Source organism: Siphateles boraxobius, unplaced genomic scaffold, assembly GCF_051911475.1.
Source record: "Siphateles boraxobius isolate OS27281-9 unplaced genomic scaffold, OSU_SipBor_1 9, whole genome shotgun sequence".
In the NCBI taxonomy this organism is placed as follows: Eukaryota; Metazoa; Chordata; class Actinopteri; order Cypriniformes; family Leuciscidae; genus Siphateles; species Siphateles boraxobius.
Genome location: NW_027509219.1, coordinates 21517609 through 21537439, shown reverse-complemented (window position 1 = coordinate 21537439; position 19831 = coordinate 21517609). Strand labels below are relative to the sequence as shown.

The 19831-nt window shown below is 37.6% G+C and overlaps 1 protein-coding gene across 4 annotated transcripts; it reads left to right on the top strand.

The window, feature by feature from the left end:
• The first annotated feature begins 2517 nt into the window (after nucleotides 1–2517).
• On the top strand, nucleotides 2518–19705 carry LOC143732229 (uncharacterized). 4 transcript variants are annotated; one of them, XM_077223052.1, is made up of 4 exons: nucleotides 2518–3655; nucleotides 12853–12893; nucleotides 13013–13098; nucleotides 17128–19705. In XM_077223052.1, the coding sequence occupies exons 1-4, from the start codon at nucleotides 2817–2819 to the stop codon at nucleotides 18472–18474; spliced, it is 2313 nt and encodes a 770-aa protein (XP_077079167.1). In that variant the 5' UTR covers nucleotides 2518–2816; the 3' UTR covers nucleotides 18475–19705. The 4 variants fall into 4 exon arrangements, with proteins under 4 accessions (XP_077079167.1, XP_077079166.1, XP_077079170.1 ...); XM_077223051.1 differs by having other exon boundaries at nucleotides 2536–3655; nucleotides 13010–13098; XM_077223055.1 differs by having other exon boundaries at nucleotides 2573–3649.
• Nucleotides 19706–19831: the final 126 nt, after the last annotated feature.

Below are 19831 nucleotides of genomic sequence, written 5' to 3'. Positions count from 1 at the left end.
AGCAAATGACCCCAACTAGTATGATACTTACTAAATAGGTAGGGTGCAACAATGGCATTCTTTTTATTCAACATCTATTCTTGAAGTCTGCTTTATAATCTTAAGGTTTTATAATCTTTATAATCATAACTGATATTTGTACCTGACAAGCAGATAGCTTGTGTTAAAATATAAGAGTTCAAGGACCAAATGTTATACATGCATGGCTAGACGAAAAGGGTTTACGATCATACCGGGTCTCCCTCTATCCACAGCAAGCCAAAGCTCTAATGCAGAACCTGTTGCACATATTGATTTCACTATGTTAAACAAGACTGATTGCTCCATCTAGGGGTTAAAATAGCTTACCAATCAATATCTTTAAACAGTAATGGTCCGTAATCGAATATGCCAGCTATTCTAGCTACGATTCAAAGCAAACAATTAGTTGCAGTTGTAGTGTTTAGGAAAGTGCTGTAGTGGTATTTGTCTTTTTGATTTTTTTTTAAAGAATATTACAGGGGCCTGTTTCACCAGGTGGCCTTTAATCTCATTTAACCCTATCATGGAGAAGAATATGTGTGAGTCTTCCGAAACTATTTAAAGCTGCATAACATGCTGAAAGGCCTTTTCAACTTTAACTCGCAAAGGCTTTTTAAAATGTAGGCTATTAAATAATTGTTTTTATAAAAGAAATTACTTGCCAGTGACACAAAGCAATGTAGTATTTATTGTATTATTTGCCGAAAACGTGTTTAAATTACCTGAAAACAATAGAATGGTTAAAGGGACAGTCACCCAAAAATGAAAGGTTTGACATCATTTACTTAGCCTCATTTTGTTCCAAACCTGTATGAGTTGAATAATTGTTATTGTTAATATAATTCATGATAACAATAATGATGATGATGATAATAAATTAATATAATCATCCATTTTATTTATCTATCAATTTTGCTTTTGATTATAATGATGACAATGAACTTAAAGGGATAGTTCACCCTCAAGTTGTTCCAAATCTATGAGTTTCTTTCTCCCGTGAACACAAAAGAAGATATTTTGAAAAATGTTGGTAACCAGACAGTTTTATTTTATTTAATTCTTTATTTGACAGGGACAATGGGCAGTAAAAAAAACTGCCCCAGAAGATTTAGCTACAAAGCTAAATTTCATCTGCTGTCCCTGGGCAGGAGAATACCAAATCACAATACAGATGATCAAAATATCATTACATATGATAAAATCCCCCCACAAATGAAAAATATATACAACATATGATCCATCACATAACAATAAAAACTGCAATCCAGATTACTACTGAATATCCCACGATATAGGCATACTATAAGACATCACACAATGTTACAAATTCAATCCCCCACAATTATAAAACCATAATAAAACACAAAAGTATGAGCACAAACCTGACTCCTCTTTAACCACATTTTCAAATGTAACTTAAACTGTGCAAAATTAGGACACTGTCTAATAGTAATTGATAAATTATTCCAGTTATTTACAGCTCTTACAGAAAAAACTGAAGTCACTGCAGTCACCACTTGACGAAGCTCTTGTTTGTATTGTATTTTCTGTACACGAAGAAACAAATGCTTTTAAGGGTGAGGGTGCAAGATTATTAACAATTTTGTATGTTAAAAAACAATTGTAAAACAAAATAAAATTGTCAAAAGTAAAACAAAATTGTGCTTTTGAATAATAAAACAATAATGATATCTATTAGGTTTCTTGTCAAAAACTTTTAAAGCACTTTATATAAGGTATATAAAGGTATAAGAGTATATGCTTGTGACCGTGAATACAGTAAGAAAAGTGAGGGGAAAAAATCAAAGAATGCAAATAAATTCTTGCAGCTTTCATTGAAAGTTGACTCCATATAAATTTAACATTTATAAGTTGAGGTGTCACTGCACAGACTATTTTAAAAAAAAGGCTTTACAAATGTTAAATGAGTGTCTAAGATAACTCCAAGAAATTTAAATTCTGGCACAATTTGTAATTTTTCATCATTAACTAATATATCTGGTAGGATCTCCACATTGTTTTGTTTAGTTTTCTGAAGATCCAGTCTTTTGACAGTATTTTTTTCCTACTATGGAAGTCAATGGGGTCCATCGTTGGTTACCCACATTCATCAAAATAGCTTCTTTTGTGTTCACCAGAAAGAAAAACTCATACATGTTTGGAACAACTTAAGTAAGTAATGCCCAAATTTCCATTTTTGGGTGAACTATCCCTTTAAATTCATTATTATCATTATAATCAACAACACATTTAATAAATAAAATGGATGATTATGATAATTTATTATTATCATCATCATTATTGTTATAATATGAATTATAATAACAATAACAATTTATATTATTATTAGACAATAGATCGATTATTATGATTATTCTTTTTTATTTGTTTTTGCATTTAGTAGGCTATTATAGGGGTATTTATGCTCAAAACAAACTGCAAGTAAGCAAACAAATAATCGTGTTTAAAACATAAGTGGGGGGCGTGTGCGGTTTGGAGCGACCAACAAGAGATGAGGGGAGGGATAAACAACAGAGACCATCTTCCTCCTGACCTCTGGGAAACGATGGACGTGCCGCTTCCTTCTAAATTTAGACAATCATTCGTGTCGGTGCACTATGTGCTCCAAACTGTTGTTCTCGTTTATGTCAATAGTTTAGGCCTAGTTCGGTCGAAACGAGGTGACAGACCCTCGCGGGTCTCCGTTGACACAATGAACGGCAGCTCGATCTGACGAACGCGCAGAATCGCAGTAACGGCACCTTTCATGTTTACGAGGCTCAGAAACAGACGTAATGGCGCAGGGGAATAATGGAAATTTCCTTACTATTCCCTCTCAAGAGGGTCTTTTCAAGACGGTGAGAGTCGAGCGTTTCGAAGACAACAGTAACGACGAAGAGGAGGAAGAAACAGAGGAAGACGTCCGGCTAATACCGAGGTCTTCTCCTGTTCCCAGAAAGCGAGGCTCCTCGATCGCCGATGAAACCGCCGAGTACATGCGAATTCGCCTGGCGTTGCCGGACAGAAGAGTGTCGTTTGTAGACAGTACGGGAGCCGAGCTGTTTGATGTCAGAACCTTTTTTCCGTTTGATTCAGATGAGGAGGACGATTCAAGATGGGAGGAAGAGGAAGCGCGGTACCGAAAAGCCTACCGCGAGCCCACTTACACTGTGTGGCCAGAGTTCCAGGCGCTCGCCGGAACGGAGCTCTCGCTCGCTGTCCACACCAACAAGCTGGAAGTGGAGAGCGTGACACCTGTGCCTGATGAGCCTTTGTCCTTCGAGGTAATTATTCGTGTGCTCAACATTTCTTTTCACAAATCAGTCTATGTCCGTTCCACAATGGACGGTTGGATCAATCACTTTGATTACCCAGCCGAGTATGTCCAGGGTTCCAACGACAGCGAAACGGACAAGTTCTCCGTGAAGCTGTCTTTCGCTTCACCGTACCTGTTCAACGGAGCACGTATTGATTTTGTTGTACGTTATGAGACGTCAGATGGAGAGTTTTGGGCGAACAACTCTGGCAGGAATTATTCGGTAACTCTTCTACAGTCATATGAAGACGAAACAGCCCAGACCACAACAGAGGAGAAAAATGAGCTGAAAGGAATCTTAAAACCTCCCAGGTACCGGTAAGTGGACGTCAGTGGACTTGTGTGACAGAGGTAAAACCCCATTGTTAAATCTCTGTTTAGCCAGGAGTCAGGATTAACGTTATTCCTTCTAACAACAAGAAGGAATAATTCCTTAACCGCGTAATTTACAATTCCAAAAAACAAAAAATACAATTATTCCTTAAAAGATTTTTGGCCGTCAACGGAAAGTGCGCAACAGTCGGGTTCCGGAAGAAAAAAAACATTTTTTTAACGATAACTTTTAGGGGACGTTTAAAGACAGCTCTACTGTGAGCTACGAGGTTGTTAATCGATAATAGGCTACTTGCTTCTGTTGAAACCACCAACCAGCATTATTTCGACTTCTTCTTAATCTTGTTTAACAGCAGAATTAGTGGTGAAAAACTACATTGCACAACGTTGTACAGAAAATTCCAGCAATCAGTCGAAACAAGAAAAACGCGCCAAAAGATGTCGTTAGCTCCGCCCACTCCCATAAAGCACCGCAAATTACGTAATCGCGTCAATGGCCCAGTTCCAATTTGCCTACTTATACGACCTAAAAGTATGTAGGCTACTCTTTTTGTGAAGAAAAAGTACATACTTTTGAGTGCGTAGCAAAAGAGTAGACAAGCTTTGGGACATACTATCACGTCATCTTTAATGGACAGATCTGTTGCGTGCATCAATAGACAGTAAAATAAAAGGACACAGCGACCCCCTTGATTTCAAAGGAGAAAACTGAAGCCCATTATGGCTCGTTTCCACTGAGCGGTACGGTACAGTTCGGTACGGTACGCAATTATTTGCGTTTCCACTGTCAAAAGTTGTGAATGGTACCAAAAAGTCGAACCGTACCACTTTTTGGGTAGCCTACCCTTCCGTTGGGGTACCTAGCACAGTGGTACGGTACTAAAAGGTGGAGCTATACTCACTGCAGAACGTTGATTGGTTGACAGGGTATCGTCACTTGCGCGTGCTACAAGGGCATTAGAAGCGCCATTTTTAAATATACAGTTGAAATATAATACTACTGTTATTGCGTTACGAAATGTAGTTTTAAGAGTTTTTCAGGCGAGGATGTAGTTTTTTAAAGCTCAAATCTGTGGTTTATTTATAGATTTATGATAATTTGACTGAGATCCATTCCAAGCAATCACCGGGCGCTCGGCGCTCATGTACCCCGCCTGGAACAGCCTTTCCTCGGCTAGTCGTTCTGATGTTTACCGCTGACTCTGACGTCTCTGTAGCAGTTAGACATGAGATATAATTCGTCTTGTATAGACCTAACAGGCGATCTTGGGCTCGTGAATCTATAATTCGTTCCCTGGCCAATAGTTTTGGCAGATTCATATATTTGAGTGCTGAATTTGTATATCTGACTGAATTGTTTGTTTTATGTTATTAAAGCTTTACTGTATAGCTTTTTGTACCTTTTACTTATACTTTTATAATGGCTATTATTGATAAAACTAAAATTTAACAAAAAGAGATAGGGTTGAGTTTTGTCATTTATTTTATTTTATTACAAGATCATCTGTAATGTTGTTTATTGCAACATTTGTACCAATGCACATATTGCCTGGAATAACGTTATGTTTAATATTTTTAAATTTTAACGAAAAGAGGCAGGGTTGTGTTTTATATTTAGTTTTGTTATAAATATAGGCTACCGTACATGCAGTGCCTGAATCACATTTGCGTGCTTATAATATTTAAAATGTATTTAAATGAAATCGAAAAGAAGCAGAGTGGTGTTTTATAACATATTTCGTTTTATTGTTGCCTAAAATGTACATACGGAGATAACCGGAGTAGCAGAGCGAGCTGAGTCGCACTTTCAAGAATGCGCTGTTCCATTAGCAGAATTACTCGGGAGTCATTCTCCTGAGTCGGACTTTGCGTAGGCTACTTGGTATTTAGAAACGAGTAATGCCGGCGCTTGTTTCTTGTGACAAACATGCCGAGAAGCAAGAACAAGATCTGCTGTATGTCATCCATTGTTGTTTACTATGGCGCTTTCTTCTTCGCGCGAAAATGACGTCGATCGCTTCTTTCCGGCAAATACCACGCCTATCAAGTAAGGGTACTGTTTGCGGTGGAAACGCTAGCCGGATCATGGTTTACCGAACCGTACTGTACTGTACCGTACCGCTCAGTGGAAACGAGCCATTAGAAGCACTCACTTCCTGATGGCTGAGCGTACTGCGCAGGCTCAAACTGAGCTTGACGACAGTCTGACAGTTGTAAATCTTCTAGTAGCTATGCCAAGACAAATCTGAATCGCCTAATTCCTCAAAAACGTTGTTGAAATATTTTGTTCCGTTGCTTTTATGGACTCTCTATCTATGGGCTTCTCCCTTGACTTTATGCCTCCATGTCCCCCCGATTGCCTCATAGACAGTAAATGATTGCCTGCGAGCTTCTCCTCCTGTCTGTACGGTAATTTCTCTACTGTGCGACAGAGTCGTGTGGTTATGATGCAATTGTTAGCCTATTTTTACAAAAACGGCTTCTACAGGGCCATAACGTAAGATACAAAGTAATGGAGCCTTTTATACATTGTCGTGTTTCTTTAGAAATAAATAATGGACAAATTAAGTCTTTGGACGCCTCAGATGTAAAGTTATTCGCTGTCAAAGTGACGCCCAAAATGAATGGGAGTCAATGGAATGCTAACAGCAGGTGATGGTCTGCTACAATGGTGGCCCCCAGGGAGGCTTCAGTTTCTGGCTGATGGATTACCCCCTTGTGTGCATCCTGTCACCGTAAACGGCCCTGTCAATCATCTTGTCACACTTAAAATCCTCCATTCAATCTAATTTGATTTCCTACCTTTTTGGAGAGCACGTTCATCTGCCAGTCGTGGGTCTTTCATGCGGAGACTCTCCTCATGAGTTTGCAATTTGAATATAATGATCCATTTAAAAGGTAATGGCTAAACATATCTTTACAAAAGTTCACAATGCTGCTGCAGATGCAATATAATGTAGACAAGGTTGAATAAATACATTTTCGTCAGGTTAGATACTAATAATTAATCACTCAAACCCCTTTATCTAAACCTCTCTACATAACCGCCGGACTCTCGCATCCTCCATGTCTGTAGTTTTTTTTAACACTTTTCACACGTGTTTGTAGTTCTAACCGAATCCTCGTCCAACGCACGATGGGTTGTGGGTAGAGCTGCACGATTATCACAAAAATCATAATTGCCGATTATTCCCTTGAAATTGTAATTGCGATTATTGATTACGATTATCACAATTTACATTGAATATATATAGGCGTATTATACATGTTTACACAAAAATTGTTAACACACACACACACAAGTAATGTCCCCCTTTACTTAACATACACATCAATTGTAAGAATGACTAATAGTAAAGACTACTAATAGATAAACATTAGGACTATGCTAAAGCAATTAAATATAGCAGTCCCAAACTAGTTTTTGTTAATACAATGTTGATATGAGCCACCACAGTCATTTAATAATATAAAAAATAACACAAAGTGAAAATAAAGTGGCATTTTGGGCTTATGGAAACGACAGTTACCATAGTAAATACACAATACTAACAAGAACTGTTAATGAAACAGCTCCTGGTGAATAGAATAAAAATCACACCTGCATGCAAATCCTTCTCAGCTAACACGTGATTTATTGGTATTTTACTTTTATTCCGTGACTTACTAATTTACATTGTAACGACGTTGCTCGTAGTTTCTTTTGCACTTTATACAGTGAAGCGATACACAGCGCGCGCCGCCGCATTTGCGCATGCAATTGAAGAGTGCGCGCTACGAGCAAAGTATAACGGCTGACAGGACAGTAAAGTCCGTTTTTCTGAGGTGAAAGACTTTTTATTTCAGCGTACACTGACGTCACTGCCTGGTATGTTATATTGTGCTGGGTTTTCTGAAGTAGCCGTGATTCGCCTCTCATAACTTAATTATGCTCTAAACACACACACACACACACGCAGAGTGGATTTTCTTTTGTAATCGCGGCTTTGAACGATTACGTAATCGTGGCATCCGTAATCGTAATCGCGATTAGAAGTTCGATTAATTGTGCAGCCATAGTTGTGGGCAATAGCCGTTAGAGTGTGCATCGATCTGCACTTTGGATTCTGACCGGAAATAGTAGACCATAAGGGTATCTTTGGAACTCTCATTTCAAGAACTACGATTTGGGACGTACTAATTATATTTTCGAATACTATTTAGGACGGATAGTATGGGAATTGGGACTGGGCCAATCTCCTTACACAACCCCTGGTCAGAGCCTGACTCCACCCAATGGCAATATTTGAAAAATGCTGGAAAAGTGGGTAGAGCCCAGCGGAGGGGGGGCGTGCTCCTGAGACCCTTGTCTCTCTGTAGGCAAGGGCGTGGTGAGCTGTTGCCTGCTTACATCACGCAGTACCACAACATCCAATAGGAAAATTCAACTGCAGTAGCCACCATTCAACCTGAAGAGGGCAGCACTCAGACGTTTTTACACCATATATTGTAGAATTAAAACACTATACCAGAGCCTGTCTAGGGAGAGCCTGTTCACTCCCTATTAAGCCCTATTGTACTGAATTTTGGTTGTAGTTCCACCAGAGTTCCACTGGGGGGTGATCGCCCTGAGTACAAAAGGAATGGGAGTCTATGGAGCTAGACGGCTAAATTTTTCTCTTTCACCCGATTGGCATCCGTAGCGGGACCAGGAATGTGTTTGTGTATTTTCGGCGTGGTGTTTAAAAACAACAAAACAAAAACTCTTCTAGCATGTGTATTTACCTGTGTCAGCTGTGTTGTCGATGCCTCGAGAGAAAAGAAAGTGCAGAGCGCGAAAGCACAAAAGTGACTGAAGGATTGCCGTAAAGCAGTATCTCTGGTGGTACGATGTGTATGCCGTCATTGACATTTTAAAATACTTTTTAAAGCAAATAAGTGACTCTAAAAAATCTAACACCCAGCAATGAGTAATTTCTTTGCATCTCCTTTCGAATACAACATTCAAATTACTGGACAAAAAATTATATCCTGATAAAAGTGGATTTTGAGGGGTATAGCTCCATAGACCTCCATTCATTCTGCACTCGTCCTGTGAGCGCCCTCATGTGGAGCCAGAGTGGAACTACAACCAGTTCATAAGCCGGAAGTTTACTGCGAGTGAAAGTTCTCCCCTTATTAGACATTCTCTGACTATACCCAAATGTAAAAAAAATTTATTACTCGAATCCATGAACAGCATTAATAAAGCCCCAGTCTTACAGATCATTAACTAAAAAAAGTTGTTTTAGGGTTTAGTTACCCTTTAAATAATCGGATATATGCATACTTTTGCAATAATACTGTGCTTAGCATAAGTGAACACACCCATGCTAAAGTTGACTAAAAAGAGGAATAAACAATCATCTTTTGGAAATTGATCTTAATGCCTTAATTAAAAAAATGAGGAAAAAAGTTTGTGCAGTTTACAAAGGAAACAAGTGGCGAATTAGTCTTCTGGATTCTGAAATCATCCCTGCACCACTCTATAGACCTTATGTAGCCCCGCCCCTTTTCAGCGCTGTGCTCGTTGTGTTCTGCTTCCGGTTTGTATTTCTATACATGAAGGTAAGATCTTACGGATTTATGAATGAACCTCTCATTTTAAACCGGTCTACTGACATTTGTTATGACATCTGTTTCAAACATTACAATGTCCATGATAACTTTTGTTAACTCTACAACAAGTAAATCCACTTCCTTATTATTCTTCGACAGTGATGCCATAGACACATACAGAGCTACCGCAAAAATGAAAGTTCAAACACAAAATTCTAAAAATGGCTGCACTCCTTTTTGTCTTGCACATAAGGTCACCTTTAAGCGGATGTCATAACAAATGTAAGTAGACCGGGAAGATTCTAAAACGAGCGGTTAATACATAAATACGTAAGGTCTTACCTTCATGCTGTGGAAATACAAACCAAAAGATGGAACACAACAAGTGCAGTGCTGAAAAGGGGCGGGGCTACATAAGGTCTATATTTTTAAGCTTTTAGATTTCGATGTCGCCAAGCAACGAGCAGACTGAAAGCTTGTCTGGAACATTGTATATAAGTGGAGCAGATATATTTAGACAATCACTCAGTTCTGTGATCCCTCCGCTACAGCTCCACTCCGGGTTTTGCATTCCCCACTCCCTGCTTACCTGTGAGAGAGAAACCCTGCTCTGAGAGAAACTGGAGCAAGAGAGCGCATTACTCTGCGACTTTCAAAAAGGCAATGCCCCATAAAAATTAGTGTTGGCACAATCCGCCTTTTTTGCCTCCGATACCAATTCCGATACCTGGGATTCAGTATTGGCCGATACCGAGTACCGATCCAATACTAAAATAATAATTAATAAAACAGTGCTGAATTACCTAATAAACTGTATCTGTATGCCTCACTGTGGAAAAGAGACTGTGATTATTCTTTTGTGAAAGACATCAAGCTTTATTTTCCTAACTTTGTAAAACAATATACGGACAAAATATATAGACCTACTATATGATTAAAAGACACTTATTTTTAATTTTTAAGCTTTTTAATATATCCGCAACATATGATAGATAGGACAGAACAACTAAGCCTAACAATAAACTGCCATTGCGCAAAAGTATTGTAGTATGAAAGGCTCCAATTCAGAGCAGGACAAAACGCGTTCAAAGCACAAAGGTAAGATATATATATATATAGACATAGACATATATATATATATATTTATATAAGTTTATTTATTCAATAGTTTGAGCCTTTTAACAGTTTTAAATTTCAGTTACTGTGCGCGTGAAGAACAACTATATCGCTCTCTACTCAGTGTTGTGATCTAACAGACACCCGGGAGAAAGTAACATGTGAAACTCCAGCAAGATAAAGTCCTTTTATGCAAAACAGAACAATAGAAAAATAAAATAGACAATAGACCTTTATCTACTGATCTACAGTATAATAATAGGAACATTGAATCATCTTGGAGAGAGTTTCATGGTGTTGACTGTCATAACCGAGCGCGATTTGCTGTTTGAGTGCCGAATAGAGAATGACTGACAGCCGCAGCGGAGGGAAGCACTTAGGTGAACTTGAGTTTAACGACTTAAATCTGTACCTCACATTAAACTGTATGGAATGGCTTCAGAAAACTTGGAATATAGTGCACGAAAACATTATGGTTCTTTATAATGTTTTTGTGCCTTTTGTGTTTTATAACAGTAACATACGCACAATATCGGATTGGAAGGTCTTGTCTGGCTGATATCCGATTCGGCAAAAATTGGCAGTATCGGAGCAATACCAATACAGAGTATCGGATCGGCGCACCCCTAATAAAAATACTAAAATATTATGCTCTAAGCCATTGGTTGTCAAACTTTTTTCGTTGTGTCCACCCTTTAACCTTTAAAGAAATCTGCTATTCACGCACTTGAATGTTGTTGCAACGGCTATTTTTTTTTTTTTTGATCTCCCGCACCCCCCCAGCCTGCAGTATCCTTGCGTCCCCCCTGGGGGGTGCGCCCCACACTTTGAGAACCAATGATCTATGCCACCCCAGGCCTACTATTAAGTGAAGCAGCATCAATAAAGCTTACGACAGAGTGTATTTGATAACTTATCATTTTAGATTCACATGTTTTAATGATTCTACATTCATTGTTTCATATTTAAAACAAAAATTAGTGATGTTGTTACTGAATTTTTAAGTTAAGTTGCATTGCTGCATAATTCTCTCGATTCATGGTATATTTACATGCAGCCATTCCAGTGTATGAATGTTACAATTGTACAACATCATGATCATATGTTTAAAATTTCTGGTGCTAAAGATGGAAACAACATGGATTAATAACGTCATCTTGGATTATACAGGGCCTGTGTTATACAGCATCTGTATATTCTGTGAGTTTTGGGGTTGCAGTCTCCCCACCCCCTCACTCCCTTTTGAGAATGGCAGCCATTCAAGGGTGTGTGAGGAGGGAGGATGAAAATAGGACAAGGCAGGTGTCGCTTTCAGCTCTGGTGCACTAAGACCTTACCTCTGACTTTTCTGTGGGGGTTGCACAGTAGAGAGACAACAAACCAACAAAAGCAGACACAAACCTACACCGGTTCCCTCTGTACGCCTGGTGACAATCTTTTTACCCATTATTTTCACTTTTCACATTCTGTCTGGGATACACACAAAAACAAAGAAAGTTTGAGGGGCAATTGAATGAACCCAGATGAAAAAAGAAAAAATCATGCTAGACACAACAATGTCATGGAACTCCTGATTTGTCAGGAGATAAAAATCAGAAGATGAGTTTCGACCTTATGTTCCAAGCAGACTCGCAAGTCTTGCTCGCAACCTTTCCTCGAAATGTCAAGCCTTGTTTCTATTACATTGCTCAAACATGCTACAAATAGAAGGTCATAGAAGAGGATGCCAATTGAACCGCTTCACGCAACTCAAAATGTGTTGTGACTTCGACATGAAATGGAAAATTTTGTACAAAGAGTCACATGACCAGAACGTCTGACCATCATGCTCTGCCAAACTTTTGGTAACATGCAAGAATGTGTAATATTTGGACAGGTCCTTATCCCATCATAGGATCTATCATGGGGTTTAAGGGGGAGTGTGGGCTAGACAATCTACACCCACAGCTCTGAAAAAATATCTCAAGCTCTGGAGGCAGTCAGATGTTACCATAGTAACAAATGTCACAGAGGTCACAGTTATTTTCCATTTAATGGAGCAATCTTGTGTAACTCTGGCTAATGGATGATGCTTGTACTTTAATAGGGATAGTTATATTAAAAAAGAAGATATTATTAGATTACAAAAGAGGATATATTAAAGAATGTTGGTAACCAAACAGTTTTAGTTGCCATTGACTTCAATTGTATGGGCAAAAAACAGACATTTCAATTTTTATGTTTCACAGAAAAAAGTTCAGGTTTAGAACGACAAATTCAGGTTAAGAACAACATGAAGGTGACGACAATTTTATTTTTTGGATAAACTATCCCTTTAAATATTTAACATTCTATAATGAACAATTAATAGTATTTTATATATATATATATATAATTTGTAAAATGGATTGTAACTGATTCAATTCTATACTTTTTATATATCAACTCTGTTTATCATATGTGCTGCTGAAGAATGATTGTTTTGGTGTGTATGTGTGTCTTCCTTTTAGAGCTGACATTGGTTACGATGACTCTGATGATGGAGGAGATGGTATGTTTTAAGTGTCATAATGTTATCCCATAGCTTTTTTATCTTGGGATAAATAAAACAAACAAATGTCAGGTTAGTCGTTTTATGCTTCAGATTCCTCAGTTGTTGTTTTTCAGCAGATCTGAGCAGCACTGAGTGTGAAGAAGCAGATAATCAAGCCTCTTTTGCACAGCCGCCTATTGTCCAGCCAGATATCGACATCGAGGTGAGTGAAGTTTGCTTTATAATCACCAGTTCTGAGTTCAGCTTGGATAGCTGTGGAAAGAGACACGGTGTATCACAAACATACAAAAAAAAGTTTAAACAAAACATTGTTTCCCCTCCTGTCTCTAACCTTTACCAGATTTCCATGACGGTTTTCATATGTGGTGTAGCAGCCTTTTTTCTCAAACTTTTTTTTTTGCGGTCTGTCGGAAAACTCATTGACCTCTATGCTGTCTAGATATGCTTACAGTAAGTCTTTGCAGGGCTCAACAAAAAGGATCTTTTCTACTGGCCCAGTTAGGTCAGTGGCTCACATTTTTACTTGCCCTACCAAAAGTTTCACTGACCCCTCCACAGAAAAAAAAAAGGCCTAGTTGTTGTATTCGTTGTTTTTAACCCATGTAACCTTAATGAATAAGTTTAGGACACCAAAAACTACTAGCCATACTCTTATGAATTTCAAATATTTTTAAAGTGAACAATCAGTAATAAAATAAGAAGGATGCAACTTAAATATTGAGAGGTAGCACAAATAAATACAATAGAACAAACATACAACTGAAATAAACAGTGCTTTTCAGGTTGGTCTAACAGTATTTTTCAGTTACCGTAATTGAATAAAGTAATCAAATGTAAAATAACACGGCATAGTCTGTGTAAATTAAATATAGTTTAATCCTTATTAAATTTACAAAATTTATTCAGTCAAGGGCAGTGACTGTTTTTTTCTTCTTCTTTGCCTTTTGTTGTTTGATTCATATTAAAAACCCTGACTGCAGCAGGTTTATAGGCTGCTGTTACTTTAACGGCCATTTCACACCGCAAGCGTCAGCAGCGCGTGAGCAGCACATATTTTTTTGCCGTGTATGTTAATCAATGAGTGCATTCACACCGGGAGCAGGAGCAGCGCGTGAGCGTCAAGCAGGAGCGTCGCGTGAGCAGCAGTGAAGCGGCGGTTTCAGCGCCGGGTTTATATTTGCTGAGCTGCTCATGCTCAATTAAAGTGAAAGCACACTTTTGATGGACAAAATAAATATGATTTCGCACAAAAAGTGCCCAAAATGCACAGAATAAGCATGTCTAACAAGGACTGGAGTAGGCAAAAAAAGAAAATGAAGACTCAAAAATATAGAAGATTTAGGCTACCCATTTAAACTTGTTTTTAATTATTCAGTTTGGGTGAAAGTATGGTGGATTATAAAAAAAAACCTAAAGTAAACTAGCCAGAAAATATTATATAGAAACTTTCTTTTAGTTTATGTAGAATACACAGACAGCTACTTTTGTTGTTTTTTTACTTTTTTCGCGTAGTTTGCAATCTTGTAAAGCGAAAGTATGACTGAAACAACAAGATCGGAGCTGTTTTCTTGGTTGTTTTGTTGTTTTATAATATGCAAATGGTGTACACCTCCCCATAACAAACTTTCAAGACTATCAATTTTATAAATGACCAACTTCTAAAAACAAATTTATAGTTGTCTTTGTAAAGAATTGCTCGCTTATATATGTAGCTTTGGAGCCGCTGCTGCGACACTGTACAAACGCTTCTAGTGTAAATACTCTCGCGCGTCTGCACCCGCCGTGACGATGTAGCTACACAAGCGCCGCTTACACTTGCGATGTGAAACGGCCGTAAGACCGAATGCACGGCTCCTATATACTGTTACACATGCTTTTTCTTAATTGTTTGCATTCACTTGAGACTTAATCAACTGTGTTTATGAGGATACTCGCAAAGATGGCATATTGACTATTCATTTTTGAGAATATGTCCGTTCTAGCACAAGAAAAAGTGAAAGAGAACTCATTTCAGTATTTCTTTCACTCTGGGCCCGGGCCATCGGGCAGTGCTTATTGTAGAGCCCTGCTTTGTATGTGGTTACTGTCTATTGTGGTATACAGTTATTTATTTATCTGTTTTTTCTCTATTTTTATAAGGGATTCCTGTCTGTCACTATTGCAACAGATGCAAAGCTATAGTGTTTTTCAGAGCAATTTAGACTAAAGATAAATCAAGAATCTTGGTATAAACTAAATTGTCTATTTAATACTAGCTGAAATACTGAGAATGTCGGTTTTCATTATACCTGCTTACTCACACAATTCAATTCGCTTGTTACAAATCACACCGACATTTCACTGTCCTGATAACCACTTGCTTGTGTCTATTTGCAGTGTGTTGATTTGCAGCTGTTTTAAGTAACTGAATCTGGTATTTATAACAATAGCATCACCATCTCGGTTTCTGGTCTGTGGTCAACCCATTACAATAAATAGACAGACACATTATTATTTCTTTAATTATTTCGGCCAAATATTTTAATTCTGTCATCATTTGCCATTCCTAACCTGCGTGCCTTTCTTTCTTCTATGGAACACAAAAAAAGATGTTAGGAAAAATGAATTGACTTCCATTGTATGAGCAAAAAACCACTGATAAAAACGAAAAAAAAAACGAAATGTTCAACAGAAGAAAGAAAGCCAATTAGGTTTGGAACGATGTGAGGGTGAGAAAATGAAGACAGAATTTTCAGTTTTATATAAACTATCCCTCTAATGGTTAAGTATTGTTAAAATATATAAAAATTTGATCTTAAAATCTTTTTAAAACTGTATTTTCTTTTAATAAATGTGTCATGATGACAATGTCATTTTTGTAAATTAGCTTATGTTAATCATCAAGAATGATTTAACCTATTCTCCAGCATATATTAGATAAAAGCAAGATGTGTATTTGTTGATATTGTTATTCTTTTCATCTGTCCACCTGAACAGCTCATTGAAGCTTCAGCATCAACTTAGGTAATGTGCATGTGACTTGCTAACTTAACGCCTTGCTAATGTCACCCATTCATCGTGTTGCATGTAAGGTGCATCCTGTATTGTGACTCATAATACATGATATCTAGATCAATCATGTAGAAGGTATTTGTTTTCATGCTTTGAGTTTTAAAAAATCAATAAGCTTAGTGTATATTACATATGTTAATCAGTTTAGTCAGGTAGTGTAAGCTGAATTGAAATTCCTGATATTTTCCACACAAGACAAAAACTGTGGGAATATCTTGTTTTTTTAACAAAACAGTGGGCTGTTTTATTGGGCTCCTGGGCTGCTTTCCCATTGACTATTTTGGCTGGGAGTCTTTGGAATGAAAAAAACCCTGTGTAACTGAAGTAAACACACAAAACTATCACAAAAAAACAAAACAAAACAAAAAAACAGTGAAAAATAACCGATATAAATTGTATTGCTTTAATTCTGTGTATATTCAATATTGTTGCATGTTTGCCATGTACAACTTTAAACAGACAAAATGTATAGAACAAAACAAGAACTAAACAACATTCTTGCATTTTCAGCATCACCTTTATCATTTTTTGTTTTTTAATCTTGTGTAATTTTGTCACAAACATTCAGAACAGTCTTTTGAAGGTTTTGTTTTCATTGGTGCAATCTTCCCGTTTTGGCACAAGTTTCTGTGAAAAAGGCCAATGGGAACTGGCACAAGGTTCATGCTAACACAAATCACTTTTTCATTTGCACATAGCATTTAAGTAGTTTAATCTTTTCTCTTTTTTTGATCTAAAAATCTTTCGTAAAAACCGTGATAGACATCTTCATATTCATATAAATTGTCTGTTTTTTTACTTCTATTTTTTACCAGTTATTAGTAATGATTGATTAACTGATATGGTTTGAAAAAACAGAATGTATTAAACATCAATGGAAAACTATACTAATATCAGTAGTGCTGTTGTCAGTAATAATAAATATTAATATGCATTAGCAAATTAATTTACTGTTGACTATCCAACTATTTGCAATCAAGAAATTATTTCTAATTTCACTAGCAATGGATATTTACATTTAATGTTTGTGCCATTCACCTTACACTTTTTGTTAGTCGGTAAAAAATCTAATTCATAATTGCAAACAAATGTTTAATGCCTACAGCTTAAATTTTTGGTTAAAAGTTAAGAAATTATTTGGAATGGAAGTTTTTTTTGTTACTTTTCCTGTCTGTTGTAGACTGCCAAAAATGTGTCCAGTTCTCCAGAGTGCACCAGGAATTCGTCCAAGGCTGGATTTTCTCTATCCACTTCAGATACTCCCTTCGGAGAACAACTTCCACTAGAGTCAATGTCATCCAGTAATACACCACAAACAGAAGAGTCTGGACTTCAGCCATTAACTCTATCCATCCCCCAATCACAATCAACCCAGCAGTCCTTTGAGGCACAAGATCAAGTCTATAATATTGTCCCGTCCGTGTCCCTTTCCCTTCCTGCAGTCCTCATCCACTGCTATGATGATCCAGAGACAACCAAGGATGAATTTAAGGATTCCAATAAACCCAACCAATCCCTTCATCCACAGAAAGATGATTTCCAGCTTGACATCTCAGTGCAAGTACCTTTTGAGTTTGGCCAACCATCACTGGCTGGGATTCCAGACACGCCACATATCCAGGAAGAAGGTATGAAGGATGTTAAGGAGAAGGAAGATATTGAGGAAAAAGAGGGCACATTGGAAGACATGCTAGAAGAGCCAAGTCAGAATATAAAAGAAGATAAAACCGGAACTAACTTCCAAATGTTGGAAGAAGCCAAGCAGCCTCCTTCGTCAAATGAGGTGAACAATACAACTGAAGGCATGGAGAAGCTAAGTCTGTCAAAACTACAGCACACTCTGAAGGAAGGAATTCAAGAACAGAAAGTAGAGCTTGTCTCTTTATTCCGAATCGAGACCACCAAGGCGGTTGAGGTGGAAAGCACCAAGATGGATGATGAGGAAACAGATGTTTTAGTGGCTTCCTGTTTGTCTCCCTCTCATTTAGGTCCCACAAGACAGAACAGAGAAACCCAAAGTTTACTCATCCAACCAATGTCTGATAAACTAGCTATCATGCAACATCAGGAAGAGGAAGTATTTATTTTGGATCCGAGCGTTATCGACTCAGTCCTCCTTGAGGATCCAAAACTTGACAACCAAACTATTTCCATGTGTCCTTCAGAACATCCAACAAGCAAACAAGAAAAGCCAAAACTGGTCAGCGTTTCTGAAACATCACCAACAGACTTTGATCTTCAACCTTCAACTGTTCACTCTTTAGCAGAAGATGATTTAACTTTTCAGGGTGATGAACCTTCCACTGCTCCATATCAGACATGTAAAAACTCTGAAACCCAGCACGCACTGCTAAGAACCGGCACTGAACTATCTCAAATATCAAAGGATCAGACTGAGGTTACTTTGGACACGTGTCTGATGGCCTCTGTGACCTTCTTCAGTGCTGTTATCTGCCTGGCTGTTGGTATTAGAGATCCTAGTGTTTTTCTGTATGTGGGATTATTCCTGTTGTCCTTCTGGTTCTAATTTCTGTGCCAGTTTTCTTTCCCTTCCCATCCGTTTCTCTTTAAAAGCCTTAAGTCTTTACCTTATTCCTTTCTCCCCAGTGCCTTGAGAAATTCCAAATAAAAAAGGGGAAAAAAGAACCATTATAATGCTAATAGATCTGGTGTTATATTTGTGTTTATGTGGTTGTAAGTAGAGTGATAGTTGGTTAATGTTTTTAAATGTAGGAGTTGAGCTTCTGCTTGATATATTGTGTTTCATTCAGACTTATACTATAAAGTCTGCAGTGGTTAATATACAATCGGAAATAATAGTTTGAGCTAGCAATGTGTATTTTAGCTGAATTATCTCGTACATGATTGGTCACTGGAAATGTGGCTCAGCTCATTGATTCACTCACTAAATGTATTTTTTATATGAGTTTCTCTACATAAGAATAGCTACTGGCTCTCTATAGATTGCATTTGGTTCTTTTATATACAAACTTGGAGTCATTTGTGAATGGGATGACCCACTAGTGTATGTAGTTTTGTGTGATAAGAAATGAGGCAAGACTGGACAAACGGTGCAGGTTATTTCAGATAAGAATTTTAGGAAAGTTTGAGTTTTAAGTGTAGTTATATCTGAGGTTTTGCAATGTGTTCTCAGTGAGGAATTGAATTTGTAGATGTCTGTAAATCTAACCAGAGCATCTTGGTATGAAGTATTTAACGATACTAAGTTTGTATGTTTATTCACTTAATGACACTGTGAAATTGTGTTTGATGTTATATGTGAACATTTTCTAACCTAGATTACACACTATATATAAGTAAACGTTAAGCTTTAAGAGTATGCAACTATTTTGCACCCAAATGCTTCCTAAAGGTTTAAAAAGGATTTAAAGCACTATCTTTTTTCTTGTTAGTTAGCAGACAAGTATATGGCCTTTCGCAGTGCTCTTTAGAAGCGTGCCCTAAGCCTCTGATGTCACCCCAAAAGGTCACGCATTGCACTGAAGTCACTGCATCAGGTTACCGGGTGACTACACACCATTGTAAGAAGAGAAGTTAAAGCTGTTCCTTGAAAAAAATCTTTCACACTTGGTTCCCTTCATCCAAAAACTTTAGCCTTCGGATCACTCATTTTATTGCTTTGCCGTCTCGCTGAATTAATGTGCAAAAAAGGTTGTGAACGCATTCTGTTCTCAATAACACGTCCACATGTATTTTGTCAATGTCAAGGAAGAAATAAAGTCCAACTGATCAATTTATTTCAGAGCTTTTTTTGTGTGCAGCTGTTCAATGTTAAAATCAAGGTTGCTGTCAATGTCAGTAAAATTATCCAAACTGAAATGAATCCAAATTTGGTAGTGAAGTTATATTCACAGAGCTGTAGA